This window comes from Sinocyclocheilus grahami, unplaced genomic scaffold (genome assembly GCF_001515645.1).
Source record: "Sinocyclocheilus grahami isolate Dianchi unplaced genomic scaffold, SAMN03320097.WGS_v1.1 scaffold24.1, whole genome shotgun sequence".
Lineage (NCBI taxonomy): Eukaryota > Metazoa > Chordata > Actinopteri > Cypriniformes > Cyprinidae > Sinocyclocheilus > Sinocyclocheilus grahami.
This window is the reverse complement of record NW_015505203.1, coordinates 1,497,566-1,521,927: the sequence shown is the minus strand read 5'-3', so window position 1 is coordinate 1,521,927 and position 24,362 is coordinate 1,497,566. Positions and strand designations below refer to the sequence as shown.

The 24,362-nt window shown below is 36.4% G+C and overlaps 2 protein-coding genes across 2 annotated transcripts in view; one reads left to right on the top strand and one right to left on the bottom strand.

Moving 5' to 3' along the window:
- Positions 1-439: 439 nt before the first annotated feature.
- Positions 440-13,091, top strand: LOC107563117 (non-lysosomal glucosylceramidase-like). The gene is made up of 17 exons (XM_016247904.1): positions 440-755; positions 2,004-2,254; positions 3,931-4,022; positions 4,765-4,880; positions 5,263-5,481; positions 5,777-6,016; positions 6,253-6,492; positions 7,352-7,500; positions 8,175-8,359; positions 8,962-9,066; positions 9,233-9,340; positions 9,595-9,746; positions 9,873-9,979; positions 10,170-10,312; positions 10,405-10,520; positions 11,778-11,969; positions 12,059-13,091. Exons 2-17 carry the CDS (start codon positions 2,064-2,066, stop codon positions 12,275-12,277), a joined length of 2,574 nt encoding a protein of 857 aa, XP_016103390.1. The 5' UTR covers positions 440-755; positions 2,004-2,063; the 3' UTR covers positions 12,278-13,091.
- A 3,117-nt stretch (positions 13,092-16,208) lies between these two features.
- calb2b (calbindin 2b) overlaps positions 16,209-24,362 on the bottom strand; it is a 10,958-nt gene continuing 2,804 nt past the window's right edge. The window contains exons 4-11 of the mRNA XM_016248242.1: positions 21,582-21,662; positions 20,875-20,931; positions 20,718-20,795; positions 20,586-20,641; positions 20,466-20,505; positions 18,694-18,747; positions 18,295-18,366; positions 16,209-16,738 (exon numbers count right to left, since the gene is read on the bottom strand). Coding sequence (XP_016103728.1) covers positions 16,622-16,738; positions 18,295-18,366; positions 18,694-18,747; positions 20,466-20,505; positions 20,586-20,641; positions 20,718-20,795; positions 20,875-20,931; positions 21,582-21,662 — 555 coding nt within the window. The 3' untranslated portion in view covers positions 16,209-16,621. The remainder of the gene's footprint in view (positions 16,739-18,294; positions 18,367-18,693; positions 18,748-20,465; positions 20,506-20,585; positions 20,642-20,717; positions 20,796-20,874; positions 20,932-21,581; positions 21,663-24,362) is intronic.

The following is a 24,362-nucleotide window of genomic DNA, read 5'->3' as shown; positions in this document are numbered from 1 at the left end:
GACTTAAAAATCATCATATGTGTTCTACTGAAGAAACAAAGTCACCTACATCTTGGATGCCCTGGGGGTAAGCAGATAAACGTCAAATTTTCATTTTTGGGTGAACTATCCCTTTAAGCCTTACGCGAATTACTGAATTGCTTTTGAAATGATTCTTTGAACTGAACCATTCAAAAGAACCGATTCGAATAATTGGCTCCGTGGCAAATGTGACGTAAAAGTCCCATCCAAAATCACAACGGGGGTGGAACGGTTTCCTCAGAAGAAGATAGTTAAGAAAAGTGTAACATTTAATATTTTAAATAGTCAAGAGATGGCTTATAAAAGAAAATAGATACAGAAAAAGGTTTGTGTTTCTTTGGAAAATACTGAAATGACGACACTCTTCTGGACGTTACCTCCCCGAGGGTGAGCTCATTGGTATAAGCCAACAGAAGGCCCTGTATACTGCTCTATCACTGGGAAACTGATGTGTGGCTTTGACCAAGTTCATCATTAAGAGATCGTGATGTGCTGTTCTGCATAAGAACATGTGTTCTTTACTTAAGGAATGCAGTATAACGTTACATGCTTTTCGTCTCTAAAATTTAGCGTTTGCTGTTCACTTTGAAAAACTTCCCAAGATCCAACCGCAACAAAGTGAAAGCAGCAGCCACAGGGGCACAGGATGGCTCTACTGACATAGTCATGCTGGCGAGCGTCAAAACAAGTGCATCTCGCCGATCTCGCCACTGACGCGCAGACCCCAGGCAAGGGTAAGAGAGATTTACACTCCTCTGGTGGACTGCGTGGATGAAACAATAACAATGGGAGAACATTAATTATGCATGGGCAATCTAAAAGCAAATGTGACATAAGTAGCCAGACGTTTACAATGGGGCGATGCGAAAGGGTGCAAACGCATATTGGACATTAAAACATCATGTCTCTCTCATTAAATATGTCTTGCCGAAGTAGGATTCTGTAATGGTTTTTGCAATTTTGCAAAATAGGGCGGAGTATGAAGAATATTAATTATTTAAAGCAAAAAGACAGTAAAAGTGCTTAACTTTTATAACATGATGCTCGTCTGTCTCAGAAGGTAGGCTTACTCGTTTTTATAGAATTTACTTTTATGAGCTGTATGTGAGTTTGCTTTTTTTTTTTTTGCAGCACTGATGTTTGGGCCATGTCTAAATTAATTGTAAAACCATAATTTGTGCGATTTGCACATTTCTAGTAATAAATTAATTGACAAAAAAGTAATTTGAATATAAAAAATTAATAGAAAATTCCTAAATGGACAACAACAAAAAAGCAAATAAAATAATATATGAAAACAAATGGAATGGAAATGGAAAACTACACCACAATGGAAGCAGGGGTTTCAAAATGGGGAGGAAATCATGGATTTAGTTTTGGACAGAGCTAAATATATTTTTGTTGTTGCTGTTGAAATAAAAATGGTTTAGTAATAATAATAATTCATTTATTATATATTAGTTTATTCTTATTATTATTCTATTGTTTTATTTCAGTGCAAATACATTGAATTTCGGTGTAGTAGATTATGTCGTAACATTGTATGGTTTTAATTGTTAAGAACAGTAAAGTATGTCAGAACATCTTGATGTGGGGTGGGATGCGGCTCTACAGATATCTTATTTGTTTGGCCAAGTGAATTCTACCATATAGAAAAAGATTTGCCTGGCCCAGGGGTGAAATGAAAGAGCTATTGTTATTTAATTAAAAGGATCAGATTACATCTCCAGCCCGTGGTTGTTGCTGGCAACTGAACTCTGTCATTCTGTCACCCTGGTGACAGGTGAACTTTGCGTTTGAATGTAGATCACCTGCCCATGCATGCAGATCAAACGTGATCTCAACTCTTACTTGCACAACACAGTAGGCAAGATGTCATTTTTCAAACCATGTGTCAATAAGGTTATCTGTTGTTTTATCCTTAAAGCAAAGGAAATATTCTATATGCATTAACACTTTTTTTCAATTTTGCCTTTTTTCAGAGGATTCAGGGAGCCGATTTTTACGGTTTTGGTTTGGACTGGTGATCCAACAGCTCTACTATGGATTTAAATGACAGCACATCTCTGGCTGAGCTGATGAGCCGGTATGTGTCTACAGAAACAGGATTTGGTGTTCCAAAGGATGGCTGGCGGATATGCTTGGCACACGAGTTCAAAGAGAAGCGGAAACCATTTCAAGCCAAAGATGTCTCATTGTCCAACATGATCGAGCATGTTTCTTTAGGGGTCAGGTATGTTTAACAAATCATATTTCAATAGAAGAGCCTCAGATCTACTTGGTCATTCATTTATTAGTCCTCACGTCATCTACAGGAAACACAATTACTAAAGAATAGAATCTGTTCACATCAAAAGCTGCCAAAATAGAACATTATACACATCTCAATGGCCTTTTGCTTTATACCAATATGTATGGTTGAAACAGGAACAGGAAATATTGTTCAGTGGTTATATTTTGACCACAGACGGACATGTTTTCATTCCCTTCTTCTGCTAAACCCTTCCCCACTTGGTTCTTAGCAGCTTTATTTAGTCAACCAATGTTATGGTTACTGATAATATCTTCCTAAAAAAGACAGCTCATTTTGTGTATTGCATCTCACATACTAGTTAAACCAGAAATCTGAGCATGTGGATCATTTTTGGGTTACCTGCAGACTTGTGTAGCAATTGTTTTTACCTGGATCAGGTGGGGCTGTTTTCCCTCTCTAACACTATAACTAATACATTTCAATGAACTTCCTCTCTTTGTATGGACCTTTGGATGTTCCTGCTATAAACGGCTTGATAGCTGTTGACCTGGGTTTAGATTCTGGATTTTGTTGTTGTGATTATTTGTTAATGAACTATTATTTTATCTCCAGCATCACACTACAGCTGCATGGAATTGTAATGTCCACTGAGGCTGGTTAATCAGTGTCGATATCAGTCAATATTGACCCTGTGTGCTGTTTGATTCCACGTTAATGTTTGACACAACAACTGTCATGAGCTTTATAAATCTTTACTGTACGTTCCCATTTAGATAATCAGTCCTCTGATGTGTATGTGAATACTGTATTCATGAATCATGTTGCTCAACCTTCACCACACTTGATTGATTACTCGCTAGCATACTAGCATAGAGGCGTGGCTGGCGTCTATGATAGTCATATGCAGTCATGCATTGAAACCCTCCATAGTAGGTGAACTTTGCCATTTTTGAATCTGAACATAAATTATTTTTGTAATAATTGTTTTATTAATTTTCCTTTAATACAACATAATCTTGCCAAGTGATCATTCCATTAACAACATGTAAGCTGGAAAAAAAAAATCCAATTAACTTAACAAGCATAAATAAATAAATTAGCAAGTCTGGAGAGATAAAATTTGCACTTTTTAGATAAATATGTAATATAAGAGGTTTTGCTTGGGGAAAAACTTCAGTACTAAATCAGTGATCACTACAAAAAGGGATTTGTATCCAGGGCAGAGACCGTTCAGTGCTTTTTCAGCCTATCCCATAATGCCATCTGCCCTTTTATGTTTGAGTGAATCAGTCTCTGTTTCTAGGCGCTCTTGTGCTGAGTCCAACAAGACTGAAAACAGCTGTGTGTGCATTATTGCAGGAGAATGAGTGAGGCAGAAAAGAATGAGTTGGATGGAGTGGTTTGGGAGTGACTAAAGTGGAGATGTAGTATGTGTATGTGAAACAGAGGTTCATTATTAGAACTAGCATTGCTGTGAAGCTATAAAGACCAATTTAAGAAGTCAAAGTGTGATTTTTGCACATAGATGCATGACCAATATATTGAACAAAACTCTGTTGCCTTCACTGTTCATCAATACCAGTTCAAGGCTATACCTGTGTGTGACAGAGAGAAAGGCCAGTTTAGTGAATTCTTCCTTGCTTTGACTTGAGCAGGTATCTGAGATGGTGGTACAGAAAGACCCAGATTGAGAAGAAGGCTCCTTTTATTGATATGTTTCGGGCTTTACCACTGAGACAAATTTATGGTAAGCGCAAAGACGAATAGAAACATCAAAGCAACAACAACTCTTAAAGGGATAGTTCACCCAAAAATGAAAATTCTGGCATTAATTACTCATTAATTACTTCGTTCATCTTGAGAGAACAAATTAAGATATTTTTGATGAAATCCGAGAGCTTTCTGACCCTGCATAGACCGCAATTCAACGTAGTAAGGACATCGGTGGTTCAGCCTGCGAGTGGTTCACGCTGTGAGAATACTTTTTGTGCACAAAGAAAACAAAAATAATAACTTTATTCAACAATTCTTCTCCTCCAAATCACGTGTTCCACCATTTTCGGGAGTACCTCTGCACTGAACAATGCATGCGCGTGGTGCTACTGATGCATGGTACTCTCCATAATGGCAGAATACATGACTTGGAGTCATGGAATACATGATTTATTTTTGTTTACTTTGCACACAAAAAGTCTATTCTAGTCTAAATCTATTCTCATAGCTTCGTAAAATTGCAGTTGAACCACTGATGTCACATGGACTATTTTAACGATGTCCTCACTACCTTTCTGGACCTGGGAACATTTCAGTTACATTGCTGTCTATTGAGGGTCAGAAAACTTTCAAAAACATCTTGTGTTCCGAAGATGAACGAATGTCTTACGTATTTGGAACGACACGAGGGTGAGAAATTAATGACAGAATTTCCATTTTTGGGTGAACTATCCCTTTAAAAGGACCCAGTGTAACAGAGGACATGTTTTGTGTAGGTGCTCCTCTTGGTGGCATTGGCGGAGGCAGTATCACGCGTGGATGGAGGGGAGATTTCTGCCGGTGGCAACTAAATCCTGGAATGTACCACTACAAAACCGTTATTGCTAACCAGGTAAAGAACTAGTGTGATCCAGTAAAATACCACTGTTCAAAAATTTGGGGTCAGTAAGATTTGTTTTTAAAAATAAATTATTCAGCAAGGTCAAAAGTGACAGCAATCACATTCATTGTTGCAAAAGATTTCTATTTCAAATAAATGCTGTTCTTTTGAACTTTCTATTCAACTGTTTTCAACATTGATAATAATGGTTTTGAGTACCAAATCAGCATATTAGAATGATTTCTGAAGGATTTAGAGTTTAGTATTTAGAAATTAGTGACTGTTGGTATGTGTTTCACAGTTCTGAGCAAGTGTGTGTTATTATACAGTATATGCAGGTGTTCAAATCTACCTTTCACCTAGTTTGTGTGTTTTAACCCCCTCTATCTCCTAGTTTACAGTGTGTCTGCGCAGGTGTGGTCAGACAGTATACCAGCAGGTGTTGTCTACGGAGCGACCCCCGACTCTTCAGGGTTGGAACTGGGGTTATTGTGGTGAATACGCCTTTTACCATGCTCTGTACCCACGAGCCTGGACCGTCTACCACCTGCCTGGCCAGAATGTCACTCTCACCTGCAGGCAGGTGTCACCTGTCATCCCTCATGACTACAAGGTGACAAGCTGTTTAGAATGTTCAATTGTTGCATTTATTTATAATTCATTTATATTATATATTATACACTTTCCTTTACACAAAAATGGCAGCATATGGTAACTGTTCAACACTGATAAAAGTGCTACTTGTAAAGTTTTCTGCTGTAATGGCTGCTGATTATTCGACTTTGCCATCACATGGATAAATTACATTTTAAAATATATTAAAACAGTTATTTTAAATGATTAGAATTCAGAATATTACTGTACTTATATCAATATTGCAGTTTCTAAAATCATTTTCTCATTTTCAGGACTCCAGTCTTCCTGTGGCTGTGTTTGTGTGGGACATTGAGAATAAGAATGACTACGCACTTGATGTTTCCATCATGTTCACGATGGTTAATGGGTCTGGCCATAAAGACGATAAGAGTGGGGGCCACTGGAATGAGCCATTTCACCTGGAAAAAGACGGAGAATCTGTGTCTGGGGTGTTACTACATCACCAGATGCCTGTCAACCCTTACACTCTGTGTATAGCTGCAAGAGAAAAGGTAATGCGCCAGTGTAAATCTAGAAGCAGCAGGTTTTGCCTGTAGTAAATGTATGAAAACAACCGCTACTTGTAAAGTTTTCTGCTGTAATGGCTGCTGATTATTCGACTTTGCCATCACATGGATAAATTACATTTTAAAATATATTAAAACAGTTATTTTAAATGATTAGAATTCAGAATATTACTGTACTTATATCAATATTGCAGTTTCTAAAATCATTTTCTAATTTTCAGGACTCCAGTCTTCCTGTGGCTGTGTTTGTGTGGGACATTGAGAATAAGAATGACTACGCACTTGATGTTTCCATCATGTTCACGATGGTTAATGGGTCTGGCCATAAAGACGATAAGAGTGGCGGCCACTGGAATGAGCCATTTCACCTGGAAAAAGACAGAGAATCTGTGTCTGGGGTGTTACTACATCACCAGATGCCCGTCAACCCTTACACTCTGTGTATAGCTGCAAGAGAAAAGGTAATGCGCCAGTGTAAATCTAGAAGCAGCAGGTTTTGCCTGTAGTAAATGTATGAAAACAACTAATATGTGTGACGAGAGGGGCGGGGCCGAGAGCCGTGGGAACAGAGCGAGGCCGGTGGAGTAAATGCTAATGCGCGACACCTGCACCACTCACCGGTCTCGAGTCCCACGGAGGAGCTCCGGAAGGATAAAAGGAGGAGTGACGACAGTGTTGGACGAGAGAGGACCAGGCCTGGACTTTATTTTGTGTTTTGTGTGCGGCAGTCCTCCGCGAGGGGCTGCCGCTTTACTTTCATTTTGTGTTGGTTTATTTTATTGACGTTTTGTTTAAACGTTCGCTGGTTCCCGCCTCCTCCTTCCCGACCAACGAACTGTTACAATATGAAAGGGCTTAAAAGAGACACAATTTGATATGTCTTGCCATACTTCCTGTTTCAATAGGAGACAGTGCTTTAATGCAATTTCATGAGAATTTTTAAGGGAAGTGGTGTGGCTGTGTATAAAAAGAAGTACTATTTACAAGCTGCATGAAAGGAAGGGTTTGAGTCAACAGTTCAGTTTGTACTCCTTACACATTCATATTAGAGCAGCAATGCTAGTTTGTTTAATCTCAGAGAATCCAGGAGACAATGATGCATAAATGCTACAAATTAAAAAATGTCATTGTTTTAGTTTGCATTACATTAATGAGAATGAGACTTTATTGCATTACATTAATGGGAATTGGGGATAAATGTGCTTAATTGTTATATGAAGATCTTAATGGTCCATTCAATGGTTCATTTTTTTTTATAGACCATATAATTGCATTTGAATTGATGAAATAATACTCTTTGATGCTGTGAAATAATAACATTATTTGTGTGGTGTTTGTTTCAGGAGATACACACATTATTATGGAACCAAAGGAGATGCTGCCCCGTCTCTGTCTCACTACGCACTCACACACTACAGTAAATGGGAGGAGAGCATTGATGAGTGGCAGAGGCCGATTCTACAGGATGGGTAAAAAGAAATGTCTTTTTCCCATAAAAAATATCAAGCTTGAGGGCATGTCAGCCTGTCCTATCGGTTAATCAAGTTGTCTGCTGCCCATTTGTGTGACTATCGTTCATCTGAAAGACTGTGTGTAAGCAAGCAGTCGTCCTTCCTGCAAATACATTCGACTACTTATTTAAACAGACAGGAGAGTAATGGATTTATCCATTATGTGCATAGACAACAGTAGCCTTTATATGCCATTTTGCACATATTACTAATTTTGTTTCCACAATACCCTTCATACTGTTGAGTGAACTAAATACAGAATGAATTGTGTATGCTTTGAGTAGTGTTGCCCGAGTCACATGCAACATCATAATTCCAGGTGTCCACCTATTATTTCAACATAAGGCATCTATTCTTTTCAGTTGCGCGGTTGATTAATCTGTTGGTATTTGGCCGCTTTGAGATTAGAAGGATTGGCGATATCCTTTGCTATCTTGGCAAAATTCTTTGTTGTGTCAGTTTAAAAAAATATACTGACAGCCCCGTCATTGGACAAACCACATTTTCTGTTTTTTTTTTTTTTTTTTAAATCGTACTAAATATTATGTGAAATAAATGTTAACTTAATGTATTTCGACATCCATTCTGTGTATGTTTCACCACCGGTAGACTTAAACACAGTGTTGTTCTAGGTCTCTTCCTGCTTGGTATAAGTCCGCTCTGTTTAATGAGCTGTACTTTGTTGTGGATGGTGGAACCGTGTGGGTGGAGCTTCCAGAGGACGCTGACATCAGCGGTGGGCTTCGTCCTGAGGATGGGGGGCTTCCAGCCCAGCCTGAAGTTGTCAAGGATTACGGCCGTTTCGCTTACCTAGAGGGTAAGAGAGTAGGGCTGTAACATTCAACATTAACTTAACATGCAAACTAAACTCAATATTTATTTAGAACAGGTTTATAACATTTGATTTGTGTATATAATTATGTATGCCATGTACAAAAAACCATGATAAAAAATATAACCAGCATTGCTGAGAGGAAATCTGTTGCTGCTGGATTGTAATCAGTGTTATTTTAGTATTATTTATATACTATTATAGTATTCATTTTGAATTAGCTTTTATTTTTTATTTTCAGTTTTAATTTGTGTTTTAGTAATTTTGTCACTTTTATTCGTTTTTTTATATTTCTATATAGCTTGATTTTTTTTCTTTCACTTTTAGTCATTTTAGTACTTCAACTAAAAGTAGTTTATCTTTGTTAGTTGCCAAGGTAACATTTTCTATATATATTTTTTTCATTTAAAATTTTATCTAAAATGTATATTTTATTTAATTTCAGCTTTATTTCAAATACTGAAAAAGAATTTTAATAGTTTTAGATTAAATTTAGAATTACACTTTAGATCTTAGTTCATTATACACTAAAAGTTCATTAAAGTTTAAATCAAGATGATAAATAAATTCTTTGTCTCTCGCTCCAGGTCAGGAGTACAGGATGTATAACACATATGATGTGCACTTCTATGCTTCATTCGCTCTCATCATGCTCTGGCCCAAGCTGGCTCTGAGTGTGCAGTATGATATTGGTAAGCTAGGCTCACATTTGAACATTGAATGTATTTGAATTCATTATTAATTATTTATTTTTAATATTTTGTGTTTTAAATTCATTTGCAGATTTTCTCATATACTGTTTTGCATTCTCTCTTTGTTTAATTATACTTTTTTTCCCCCTCTCTCTTTCATATTCAGCTGGTAGTGTCGTTCAACACGATCCTACAGAGAGGTTAAATCTAATGAATGGCCGATACTCACCAGTCAAGACCCGGGGTGTTGTACCTCACGACATTGGAGACCCTGGTGAGTTGTGCATAATAGGATACCATGAAGTCACACGTCACGTTTGTCAAAGAGAGAAAGAGAGTTCACCTAAAATAGAGATTGTCGTCATCATGAACCCCATAATAATTTTTTTCTTGCATAATGCATTAATGTTAAATTATTAGAAACACATTTGAGTGGTCTAATTGTAGCTACTGTATCTCTTTGTTTTTTCAAAATGATTCACATCATTTTATTAATGTCAATAAAACCTACTCTTTGATTTCAAACAGATGATGAGCCATGGGTTCGTGCCAATGCATACATGATCCACGATACAGCTGACTGGAAGGATCTGAACTTGAAGTTTGTGCTGCAGGTGTACCGAGACTATTACCTGACCCAGGATGAGCAGTATCTGAAGGATATGTGGCCCATATGCCAGGTGAGTTTTTCTCTTTTGTATTTTAGGATTTTGTGTAAAATTATATCCTCTGTATATGCAAATGTAAAGTGACTTGTCAAGTTTTAAGACACATTACCCAAATATCTGATGTTCTGGCTTATTTAGACAGTTATGGAAACGGAGTTGAAATTTGATAAGGATGGTGATGGGCTGATAGAAAATTCTGGCTATGCAGACCAGACATATGATGGATGGAAGGTGACAGGACCCAGGTTAGGACTCAGGAAGTTTTTATTTTATTTTATTTGAAAATTAAAAATGGATATATTTTTTTCAAATTTCTCAGAATATGCAAATTATGTTTTTTATTTTAAATGTATATTTTAAAATCATGTATTATGACACAAGTTTTGTTATGGCTAGAGTAACAATATCCCTGTGTTTCCCTGTGTGGTCTTCCAGTGCATACTGTGGTGGTCTGTGGCTGGCGTCAGTGTGCATGATGTGTAAAATGGCACGTGTGCTGAATTGCGAGTCTGTTTATCAACGCTACAGAGATATTTTGGAGAGAGGAAGAGCAGCCTTTGACAAACTCCTGTGGAATGGTAAGTGTAAGCATACACGGTCTTCCAGCAACCACATTCAGTTTAATGCATTCATTTTCCCCCCGTGAAGTGTCTTTCTCCTTCTCTGATAGGCAAATACTACAACTATGACAGCAGTGGACAGAGCATGTCTAACAGTGTAATGTCAGACCAGTGTGCAGGCCATTGGTTTCTCAGGGCGTCTGGACTTGGGGACGATGACTACCAGGTAGTCTGAAAAACATTTTACAAGCATGTTTTAATATGATCAACATTTGGTTGTATATATAAAATATTTTAAAATTATTTTGAATGGCTTCATTAACATAAGAAATATTGGTAACACTTTACAATATGGTTCAGCGCCGTAACATTAATACATTAGGTGTCATAAAATAACCATTTACACTACTGGGGTGGGTAAGATGTTACCTTATGCTCGCTAAGGCTGTATTTATTTTAATAAAAATGTTAAAAAATTGTAATGATGTGAAATATTATTAGATTTAAGGTGTATATATATATATATATATATATATATACTGTCCACCAACGTTTACTATCCAACCTGACAGAACTGGAGAGGATCTGCAAGGAGGAATGGCAGAGGATCCCCAAATCCAGGTGTGAATAACTTGTTGCATCTTTCCCAAAAAGACTCATGGCTGTATTCGATCAAAAGGGTGCTTCTACTAAATACTGAGCAAAGGGTCTGAATATTTAGGACCATGTGATATTTCAGTTTTTTCTTTTTTAATAAATCTGCAAAAATGTCAACAATTCTGTGTTTTTCTGTCAATATGGGGTGCTGTGTGTACATTAATGAGGAAAAAAAATTAACTTAAATGATTTTAGCAAATGGCTGCAATATAACAAAGAGTGAAAAATTTAAGGGGGTCTGAATACTTTCCGTACCCACTGTATATATATATATATATAATTTTTTTTAGATACTTTTTTTTAATGCAACATTCCTTTTATGACAAAGCTGAATCTTTAGCAACCATTACTTCAGTGTCACATGGTTCTTCAGAAATTATTCTAATATGCTGATTTGGTGCTGCTTAATGAAGTGTGATGAAGAGAGAGTTTTTTTCAGGATTCTTTGATGAGCAGATAGTTTGAAGAACAACAGACTTTTGAAAAATGATAAATGATCAGTTTCTTTAAAAAAAGCAACAACAAAAAAAACCCTGTTAATTTCTACAAATTACATTTTGTTTACAAATTTATATTGAAATGAATTAATATGAATTGCAATAGAAGTATTGTTCATTGTTAGTTCATGATACCTAACAGCAAATAATTCAACCTCGTTGTAAAGTTTTACAAAGTAAAATTAAAAATGAACAAATAAATCAATAAAATGCTGTTGCATTAATTTTGCATGGGTCACTTAGACTCCAATAGGGGTCAGTGTTGTATAGGAAGAGTAGACTGTGGATGGGAACTAACATGAATTTTCTACACCCATTTCTCTATGCAGGCTTTTCCCAAGGAGAAAATCTGTAGTGCGCTGAAGTCAGTGTTTGACCTCAATGTTATGAGCTTTTCAGACGGGCAGATGGGTGCGGTGAATGGGATGAGGCCAGAAGGTGTGCCTGATCGTTCCAGTGTCCAATCAGATGAGGTGTGGGTGGGAGTAGTATACGGATTAGCAGCTACAATGATACATGAGGTAATCAAACCTCAGATCATATCACCAGTTTCCAGACGAAGTCAATCTGTTAATTAACTCCTAATACAACCCGCTGTCTTTTTTCCCAGGGCATGATAGAAGAGGGAATGCGCACTGCTGAAGGCTGTTACCGCGCTGTATGGGAGCGAATGGGAATGGCCTTCCAGACCCCTGAAGCATACTGTGAGAAAGGCATTTACCGCTCTCTCGCTTATATGAGGCCTTTGAGCATCTGGGCAATGCAGCTTGCACTAAACAATAGACCAAACCATGGCAAAACCACTGATACAGATGTGGGACAGGACTGAGCTGGAGCCTTATACATGTGCTAAAGGGAACTTGTGCTGTTGAGCCTCCATAATGAAGTGACCTCTTAGTTTTAAAATACCGCAAAGGACTTTGGAGATAATGTCATCATGAGCTGTCGGTTCACACAGAACCTTAATTTCCAGTTATTTTGTAAAACTGACATTTCCACTAAAATGTGCATAAGCTTTACCACAGTCCTTCTATGTAGCAGCTATAAATCATAGTTTTACAAATGGGAGTGTAAAGGCTTGGTCTCGGTGAACTGACATACTATTCATTATGATATTGGATTTAGGGTCATTGATCTTTGGGAATCAATAAGTTAGAGCATGATTCTATATAATTTTCACTGTATAGGTTCACAGTATAATTCTGATTCTGATTCTATATTTTTATTTCTATTATGGGAATGATCTATAGAGTACTTGAAGAAAGAACTGCTGGTTCTCTCTCTCTCTCTCGCTCTTTTATTAGAAATATTTGTTCTTGTATGTGTCATAAAACATTTGAGGCTTTGAGAAAGTCAGTACTGTACATTATTCTACAGAATTGTAATAGAAATATAATGAAGTGAATTGGAATGAATGTTTACTGCCATCAGATAAATTTTTTCCTCAGATGCATCAGAAAGCATTTCTTTTCTCTGTTGTATCAGGAAATGGTATCAAACCCACAACCCTGAGATGCTCAACAGACATGTCAGGCTCAAGTGTGTGATTTAAATCACATTGGCTAAAAGTGAATTTCACCTTTTATGGAAGCCACAGCAATGCACAATACTGTTCAAAAGTATCTTTTGTATCTTTTGCCCACCACGGCTGCATATATTTGATCAAAAATACAGTAAAAAATTATTACAATTTAAAATAACTTTTCTATTTTAACATTTTTTACATATATTTTTATGCCCTCCAAAAGGCCTTTTGAAGACCATGCATCACACACTATAGGCAGCGCAATCCTAACATCCTGCGGACTTTGCCTATGTCTGCTAACACACTTCTTTCTTTTTCTAATGGTCTCCGGAATTGTCAGTCTGCAGTAAACAAAGCAGATTTCATTACATCTATTACTAGTCATTCAAGAAGACTAAACCTCATGGCCCTGACAGAGACCTGGATCAAACCAGAGGGCACTGCTAATCCTGCAGCACTCTCCAATAATTTCTTATTTTCCCACACTCCCCGTCTGACTGGAAGAGGTGGAGGTACTGGTTTGTACAAAAAGTATTCCCGTAGCTTTGTATAATTGCGGATGAACCACTGATGTCACATGGATTATTTTACAGATCTCCTTGCTACGTTTCTGGACTTGGGAACATTTCAGTTGTATTGCTGTCTATGCAGGGTCAAAAATATCTTAATTTGTGTTCTGAAGATGAACGAAGGTCTTACGGGTTTGAAACGATATGAGGGTGAGCAATTAATGACAGAATTTTTGGGTGAACTAACCCTTTAAAAAAAAACTAACACTAGCTTCTCTAATCTTTTTATTTTTATCCATTTTTTTATTATACAATTAAAAGCAAAAAAAAAAAAGGCATCTAACACTAGCTTGCTATATTCTTTTTATTATATAATTTGAAGAAAAACTTGCTATGTGTACTGCCTTGTTATAGCACTTGCATATCATTGCTCTTTTGTTGATTTTGATTGCTTCCATTGTCCTCATTTGTAAGTCACTTTGGATAAAAGCCTCTGCTAAATGACAAAATTTAAATGTAATATATGGCTTCCAAGGTCACCGGTGACAGATGCTTTACTGTTGAAGCTGTGCTACTCTGTCCTGGTTTTGTGTAGGTGTAAAAACATCTAGGCTCATAAGTCTTAAGATTGTGTTCAAGGGATGCTATGAGAAGAATAGATTTTCATTTTTCAGTCAATTAACTTGTGAAAGCTTGTAAGGCCCTGTCCACACGAACGCTGTTATTTTTTAAACCGCAGCTTTTTCTACGCGGTTTGGCCATTCGTCCACATGCAAACGCAGCACCAGTTCACTGAAACCGAACATTTTTGAAAACGCCTGCCAGGGTGAAGATTTTCAAACTCTCCGGGTGCAGTGTTATCGTGTAGACCGCGAAACCGGAGTTTTTGGCTTGTGACGTCGGCGCCTGCGCTGTTATCTCCGCCTACTGGAGACCTTTTCAGGCTTCTGATTGCCCAACATGGCTTTACGGTTGAGATTATATCGCCACCTGTTGGTTTGGCATGCTCTTGACAGTGCTTCATAGCATGCGTTTGCGTTTTCATGTGGACAGAGATTATACTTTTTAACTTTATACTTTTTAAAAACTTTTATAAAAATACCCGTGTACGTGTGGAGAAGACTGGTCAAATTACTGAGCTATAGGTCTTGTCATAGGCATTTTCAATGATTGCAAATGTGATGCCTAGATTGGGAATCCAAGCTATAATTCATAGAGTACAACCCATTCAATGACTCATAGGGTGTGCATCTAGCAGCAATGTATATAGTATAAACCACATTTATAAGTTTAGATATCCAAAAGTAAATTATGGATCGTTTGAGTTGAAAAACAGCATGGAAACCATCACTATCATGACATAATCATGCCTTCACACCAGTGTAAAAAGCACTAATGCTGGTGTTTTGGTATCAGCCACTAGAGGTCTATCTTGAGCCTTCCAGTCTGTTTCCATCAGTTTCCACAGATCTCTGCTGCTTCAGTCCTGAGTGCTTTACCTCTATGGAGTGCTCGAGAGGCGTCTAAAGTGCACATGCTGTTTTTTGTGAGCTGGGCCATACAGAGCCAAGTCTTATTTTAAACACTCTTGTTAAAAAATATATGAGAGTGCTGATATTTAATTGATGGCCTTCTCAGACTGCGCAAGGTCTTGTAGCACAGCTAGTCAGTAAGTGGCAGAGCAACTATCACAACTGCCACAAAACAAAAATCATGAAACGATATTACATCAGCTGTTCGAAGAAAAAAAAACATCATCTTTTAGTTTCCACATCTATTTAATAGGTGGATTCACGACTAACACACTTGTTCTAAGAACGTTCCCGTTAAGTTATGAATTTGTTTATTAAATGTTTTTTAAATAATTAAGGTAATATTCTATTTAAAAAATTGTTGCTTTTGAATCTTCTCTGAACATTGTGAAAGAATTAGTAGCTAATACTTAAATAATTTTAGATGAATATTTAACTACGGGGGAAAAACATTCCATGAACAATGTATAAATAATGTTTTTGTTTGCTACCGTTTTGAAAACATTACTAAGATATCAAATATCAGATCATTCTAAATGAAGGTTGAATTAATGTTAGTGGAATAACCTTGCCAGAACATTAGCCAAAGTTCCCTGTTAACTGGGTTGATAAACTGCAGGAAGGTTTCCATGGTTTGCCCTCTCCTCTCAGAATATGTAACAAAATGCATGTGATCCAAACAGGACAAGCATAACAATTTTGTGGAAGATATTCAGGGTGAAACTGAGCAACTGAAGCCAAGAAAACAGTCTGCATCACCACAATCCCTTTCCTGTTCTATCCTGTATATCAGAGATTTATGAAGCACAAAGAACATTCCTACTATGAAAATGAAAAAGATAAGCTCTAAACACTTCATTGTGCTACGGCGCTCGATTTGGCTTGAAGATGCACGCCTTTTCTTGCAGGCCTGTGAAGATAAGTTAGCCGCGTTTGGATTTATCTAAATGGAAAATGAGATCACAGTGCGCCTGAGAAGATGGCACATCCGAACAACGATAATAAGTGCCCGTTATTACCATTATCTGCTTCTAAAACAGTTACAGCCATAATTAAATTAGGGGCATTAATTGTATCTTGCAAAATATAACCTGAAAATATGGAAATGGTCCTTTATTTAAAGAAAAAGCTAGACAGATCCTTTAAAGCAGAAAAACAGTATGGTTTAGAAGGTAAACGTATTATCTGATCTTTTATTTCAATTATTCTTTTAGCAGTGTTGGCAAAACAGAACAGTGTACAGTCTTGCTAGGAACAAAAAAGGAGATATGGGAGAGATTGGAAAGATAGAGAGAAAGAGAGGAATGGAGAGAGAGCAGGCTGCATACATAAAAGTAACAAACTGAATTGAAGATTTGGTACAAGCAGGAGAATAAGACCATATATCCATTATTATACACAATGTCATGTTTTTGACATAAAAAAGACGAGCAAGAGATGCACACATCAAGAAGCCATATCTTTGGGAAAGGCATGCCACGGAGAGAGGAGTACGTTGTGGATGCTGATTAACTTTGATAGGATAAGAGGTGGAACAGAGCCACCACATGCACCTGCTTTGGCTAGATTGGGGTGGGTGAAGGAAGTGAGCGCTAAGAGCTCAGAGTTCACACTGACGGATCCTTGCATAACACAATCTCCAGCTCTGTGCGGAACAGCTTTCCTCCGTCAGACAACACCATGATGCTCTTCTTTGAGCTAGACAGGTTTTGAGGGTCAGCAACCTAAAGAACATAGAACACATAGAAGTGTTGTATGTATTCAGACTACCCATATTCATTGCTGAAATGCAGAATTAGTGCAGGATTATGTATGTAAGTATATAATTTTAAATGTATTATTCAATATTTCAGTTTTTGAAAGATGTCTCTTATGCTGAATTTTCAGCAGCCATTATTCCAGTCTTCAGTGTCACATGATCCTTTAGAAATCTTTCTAAAATGCTGATTTGGTGCTCAAGAAACATTTATAATTGAATGTTGAAAGCAGTTGTGCTGCTTAATATTTTTGAGGAAACTTTTTGATGTATAGAAAGTTGATGAAAAGAACAGCATTTATTTGAAATAAAAATCTTCATCTTATGAATTTTTCTCAAAAAAAATCTTACCAACTCCAAATATAATTTTTAAGTATCTATATTCATCATAATTTTATATTTTAAACCATTTCATACCATTATTTCTGCAATTGTAGCTTCTGTGACATTTTTTCAACTGTGCAGCATTAAATTGTATGTAAATACACTTTTCCATAGTACTGTATATGCAGCTCTTGTGCCACAATTTCAATTAAAATACTTAACAGAATGCTTAAAGGGGTCATATGATGCTGCTAAAAATGACATTATTTTGTGTATTTGGTGTAATGAAATGTGTTTATGCGGTTTAAGATAAAAAAAAAACATTATTTTCCACATACTGTACATTGTTTCTCCTCTATGCCCCACCTTTCTGAAACGCTCGATTTTTACAAAGCTCATCGATCTGAAAAGTGACGTGTGCTGTGATTGGCCAGCTATCCAGTGCATTGTGATTGGCTGAATACCTCAAGCGTGAGACGGAAATGTTACACCCCTACCATATTGTGATGATGCCCTGTCAGGCCGGAGTGACGATTCAAAAACATGAAAACCCATTATAAACGAGGCATTTGTTGCATCAAGTGGGGACATAATTATGGATTATAATGACTTATACTGTCTTTTTACGCGTTGGTTTTAGAACATAAAACCATGTTTGCATTTGTGATCGGAGAAATGACAAACTACAAGCCCTACTCTACACTGCCCAAAAAACTCGCTTTAAATATATAAAATATAAAATATAAAAACTCTTTAAATATAAAAAACTTACTTACAGTCTGTGAGTCAGAACAGCCGGCATTGTAGTCTACTCTACCAGGATCAGGAAACGGTCCTCCATAAAATGTGCTGCACACATCTGAATATTTGGGTTGAAATGTTCTGGAACAGTGTTGTAAATACAACTTAACCATTGATTTCTAGTCGTGTCCATTTTTGGAAGGCCAAACAAAGTAGTTTCACTTTCACAACGAAACACAGCATCACACACGGTGGCCTAGAGTGAGTGGTGGCGACGTTTTAGGTAGGTGTGGCTGACTCTTAACTTTTATAAAGAATATCTCTTTGGATTTGAGACTTTAGTCTTTGCAACTTTACAGATCTTCTTTATGCACCAAGAGCTTGTAACACTCCAAAGAGAAAGGAAAACTTGAAATCGCATCATATGACCCCTTTAATTCCCAACTAACATCAAGTTACCATTTTATGTTTTTGGTAGAGGTCTCTCAGCAGTGCATCCAGTTCATGTTCATCAATGTAACCATTTCCATCCTGTTGAGGGAAAAAAGAAGCAGTTTTACATATTACATCCTAAATCATAAACCTATTAAAAATACATTTTCTAAGAGTCTATTTAACATCTGACATAACACTTTTGGAAAAATAAATCTTGCAGATGAAAACTGACAAGAAAAAGACGTCTCCATAATGTACACATGGGATCTGAGAGGATACCATGATAGTGAATTTCTGGTTGTGTATCATATAGCAGTGCTAAAGTGTTGTTTTTTGTGTATATGGTCATGTGTGGATGACTTACCCACAACACAAAACAAATGTACAAGGACACAAACTTAGGAAATATACCCATTATCTGACCTTATCATAATAGGTGAAGATTGCTTCAAATTCTTCAGCAGATAGTTTGAAATTCTGATGATGAAAAAGAAAGAGACATTAGTTTTTGCTCTGTGCATGTGTGTGCAAAATACAGTGTCTATCGAGGGTTACAGTGTAATATTAATTTGACTTCAGATTTTATTTTGAGCGTTTAAATATTCATAACTGGAAAATAGTCCTTCTAATACTTTGGATTATAACAGAACAGTGGAGCAACATATAGCATCATTGCTACTGTAAAAATAAATAAAAACATGCATACCATTTGTAAACATGCCAATATAATATAATAATAATGTGATGCATTCACGCCAAATGTTGCACATAAAAGTAATTTAGAAAATGGCTTTGTGTAATACAGAATTCCAATAATGACAGTAATAATATTTAATTCATCTCAAAACCATTGCTTTTTTATTCTATGTATTATATCAGTTTACAATTTTTAGTGAGCATTTTCTTATTTTAATTTAATATTTAGATAATATTTTTATAATTGCATGCTTAACAAATATAGCAAAACATATTTTAGTAAAATGTCTGGCTATTGAATATATAAAATCTTTTTCATCACTGAAATGGCAAAGGACATCTTGGTCACCATATTTTGACCCTGATAATGCTATGAGACTAAACAGAACATAGACCAGTTCTTCCAGTCTTAATCTATTTTCTGTTGTTTTGATGAGGGGAAAAAAGAGAGACAGAGAAAAATAAAGAGAGAGAGAGAGAGAGCACCCAGTGAATGTGGGGAGACTGGGTCAGATCAGTACATCTCCAGGTTCAAGAATAATCTATGGAGATTATCGTAACTATAGTAGGATTGAAGTAATCCCTATCATGCTCTGTGGCAGAAATCAGTTACCAATCTGCCGTCAAATTCAGACACAGACAAAACCTATAAACACACATACAGTACAAACACACACACACACACAAATAAACCTATGTACCCAAATACACATTCTTTAGCACAAAACATGCATTTGATCTGCTGCTCTAAAAATGCTATTGCCATATTGCAAATCTAATCAATTTTTTTTCTAGCCCTGACTTTAAGCTACTGCGATTCTACTGTAACTGCAAACAATTGCCAGTATATCACAGTTTTCAAAACTTAAACTGAATTGAACTTAATGACACTATTGGTTTCTGCTTTATAGCTGAATTCCATTTGTTCATAATTCATGAATTTTGCAGCATCGACTCTATTATTGAACTGAACTGAATCAACATTAAACTGAATAAAGACAAGAGTTGCTTACAGCTGAATTGAAATTGTTTCATAATGAATGAACTTTTCACAGTTATTGAACTAAACCGAACCAACCAATTTGCCTCATTTTAGAAGTGTGCATCATTGACTCTGATACTTTCCTGTTTAGAGAAAAAAATCTCTTTTGTATAAAGTGCTAAAAAAATAAAGGTGAACTCCGTTTTACACAGTATTACTCTAAAGCACATGCTACAGTGATCTACAGTGAGTGTACTGGCATTTGTTCCTCACTGGTCAAGTTGTAATATTAGTATTTGCACTCTTGGTTTTCATTAACTTACATTTACATAACTAATCAAACAAAAAAAAACTTTGCATTCCCTGGGAATGACATATGTAAACAGTTCATACATTCCCTGCATCAAACCCATGATCTTATTCTTGCTCTCTGCTGTTCTGAGCTGCAGGAATACTTTACTTGTACTCTAGACTATGGTAATAAAGTTGAATTGAATCTAACACTTCTCCATCTTACCTGAAACTTAAGCAGAAAATTCTCCTGCACAGGAAGCAGTCTGAAGACACAAAATATAACATTTTATAAAATATTGTATTAATACGCATTCACTTCAACTCACTCAAGAGGCCTTCTCACCTAGCCATCTCAGACAATCCCAGTTTCCCATCACCATTCAGGTCAAACATTTTAAGCTGCAGAAAAAAAGCACAAATTAAAGAGTGGCTGTGTATGTGTGTGTTTGTGTGTGAATTGTGTGTGTCTACTCACTATGGTCTGTGTATATTCATTCAGTTTCTTGTCATCGTAATGTCTGTTTGCTTTCTTCAGCAGATCTGAGAGAAAGCCCTGGGGAAAATAAATTATTTTATTTAGCAATGGATCTATAATAGCTATAGGAAGTTCTGTGTGACCTATCGAGTTATACCTTCAGTTCATTGGCTTCAATGTATCCGCTACGGTCAGTATCGTATTTTCTCCATGCCTGAAAAATGAAACAATAGTATTAAGACACCTCCACAATTCCCACACGTATATATGTACAGATCCTCTCCCCTGCAAAGGTGAAACGGACAGGGTTTCAATCCAAATTGTTCTGATTTGTATGTGATTGTCATCTTGATTAAACCAGTGAATCTGGTATTTGGAATTACACTGGGATTACTGGCGAGCTGATCTAAAGTGAAGAAAAACCTGCCATGATTTACTAGGATGTGTGTTGCATATGTGTGTGTTGTCCTCTGTAATGCTAGCAAAACACCTTCATCATGTCTTCTACAACTCTTCTACAACTAAGAATGAACATGTTTTGTATTATTTACAAAATCACCATGTTGTACAAATGATCCTCCATTAACCCAGTTACTCACACATATACACGCTGTGTTCCTTTATGTATTGCAGGCCATTCATAATGGATAACCTACTGCAAATAGAGTTTTCTAGCTCTCTCTGTCTTTCTTTCACTCAGATGCACACAAAGGCACCTCAGCTACTGAAAAATATTTCATTTTTACAATAAGACATTAATAATTGTTATTAATCATGTCAGTCAAATTTCTGATATGCACAGAGAGGTGACAGTCGATATCAATTCAAATAAGATACGGCAAAAACATTATCACTGTTACATACTGCCATAAACTCTGCACTGGATCCCACAAACTGTCTGAAGCATAATAGAAAATTCTCCTCTGTGGGCAGGATCTGGGCCAGCTGAAAAAGATAAAGACAAAAATAATTATTGTCATCATCAATGTTGTAAAAATACTGTTAACATTTTTTTTTTTTAAATGTGGTACTTCTCATTTAATTAAATATTTATCCATCTATCCATCTTATAATAAATTTTAAATGTTACATTTTATATAGATATATAATATAATATAAAGTGAATTAAATATATGAATAATATAAACATTAAATATGCTGAAAACGAAATATATTTTCTTTTCGTAACCACTACATTTAGACTCATTCTGAAAGGGATTTCAGCACCATGGACAGCCGCACAGTGGAGCACAAAGCTCTTATCCAAAGCATCCCATTTTGCTACACAATCGACCAAGTGCTGTTGTCTGAGTTGATGCCTGTGTATAAAGCCTATCTGCCTGGCTTAAGAAGAGCGTGTCTGCAAGGGCTGGACAGGGATGAGAGACCATTTCATGCTCTTGGTTATCTTTTCCGGCCTCAACAGTGGAGCTCATCATTGCTGAACTGCTGAAGGGACACTAAACTGTACCAAAGCGAAAAGTCGGAAAAGCTCTGAAATCATCTGTCTACATCAAGTTCCACCTCTGAGTGCTCTGACACACAAACCTGTGCCTGGAGGATCAACTGCTCTCTATGTAGCAAAAAGTACTTTTTAAGCCTTACAGTCGATCTGATGTTTTGTTCGATGAGTGTATAGTGTATAGGATGTGTATAGTATTACAACATATAGGACAAATATAGTTTCATGATCATTAAATGCTTATTTTTGTATCTGAAACATTTATAGATCATAAAAATAGACATTCAAGTTCAACAGATTGCATAAATGCATCCATAGTCAACATCAACCCTAACACTGGATTGACTACAGATTCTTAAGTACAGTCAGATTTTTTTTATGTTTTGGGAAGAAGTCTCTTATGCTCACCAAGGCTGCATCAAAAATACAGTAAAAACTGTAATATTGGGAAATATTATTACAGTTTAAAATAGCTGTGGTTTTCATATATTTTAAAATGTAATTTATTCATGTGATGGCAAAGCTGAATTTTCAGCAGCCATTACTCCAGTCTCCAGTGTCACATGATCCTTCAGAAATCATCTATGCTGATTTAATGCTCAAAAAACATTTGTGCTGAAAAAGAGTTTGAAGTGAATAGTAGTGAAATGTAGTGAAAACAGAAATCTTTTGTACCATTATAAATGTCTTTACCTATCTACTACTATCTTTGATTTATTTTGTTTGTGTATTTACTGCTATTAAGTACAATGAATTTGCTTCCTGTAAAAAGTAAACATCTCTATTCTGTTGATTTCTGTTCCTCTGCTAACAGATACTAAAACCAAATGATTGTTGTTCATACTGGTAAGAATGAAAAACCTACTTTTAAAGATAAGTTCTATCTTTCTGACAAAGTCAAGCAGAAAACCCTAAAAAGCTGGAAAGCAGAAGATGACAGATATGACAATCCCAACATGGCTAATCTGCGGTTCCAGCTTAGATTCACACGAAAAATAGCTGTGGTTTTCATATATTTTAAAATGTAATTTATTCATGTGATGGCAAAGCTGAATTTTCAGCAGCCATTACTCCAGTCTCCAGTGTCACATGATCCTTCAGAAATCATCTATGCTGATTTAATGCTCAAAAAACATTTGTGCTGAAAAAGAGTTTGAAGTGAATAGTAGTGAAATGTAGTGAAAACAGAAATCTTTTGTACCATTATAAATGTCTTTACCTATCTACTACTATCTTTGATTTATTTTGTTTGTGTATTTACTGCTATTAAGTACAATGAATTTGCTTCCTGTAAAAAGTAAACATCTCTATTTTGTTGATTTCTGTTCCTCTGCTAACAGATACTAAAATCAAATGATTGTTGTTCATACCGGTAAGAATGAAAAACCTACTTTTAAAGATCTATCTTTCTGACAAAGTCAAGCAGAAAACCCTAAAAAGCTGGAAAGCAGAAGATGACAGATATGACAATCCCAACATGGCTAATCTGCGGTTCCAGCTTAGATTCACACGCTGCACACAGAAGAACAGATCATTGACTCATACAAGCCTTGAAAAAGTGGTCTGAATGAGCTGCTGACATCCTGCCAGCTTTCAAGATAAAGCAGCATGTTTGAGATTTTGTACTAGACTGAAAACAGGAAAATTGTCTGAAGTGTGATTGAAAAACAGTGAACATCCAAACTTTGGTGAGTTATTCTATGAACCACAACCAGGAGATTTTTCTTCATAGTCATTTACAATTTCTAATACAGTGAGATTTGCGCGATGCAGATGATTTGTATATAACCACCTCCTTTCTGCATTAACTGCATGATCTCCAACTAAGTAAGCTTTAATCTGCTGCGTGGAAAGGCTCCTTTCATCTTTTCAAAACCATTTTACCTCTACTAAGCCATAGGACTTATAAAACAAGTCAAGGAAAAGAAATGTACCACCACCAACAACATTCAAAAACAACATACCAGCCAAAAAATGGTAATAGCTTCATAACCAAAGCAGGCTGACGTCAATTAGTTAGAGCAAGGAATGAGTTCATATGTTCATGTGGCCTCTATGACTGGATTTCTAGGTTTCTGGATTTCTAGGATTTCTATGACTAGGTTTTCTTCCAGCATAAATCACTTTATCCATTCTTTCATGATGGACGTCCCCACCATCCTCTCCCTCCCCCTTTATTCACC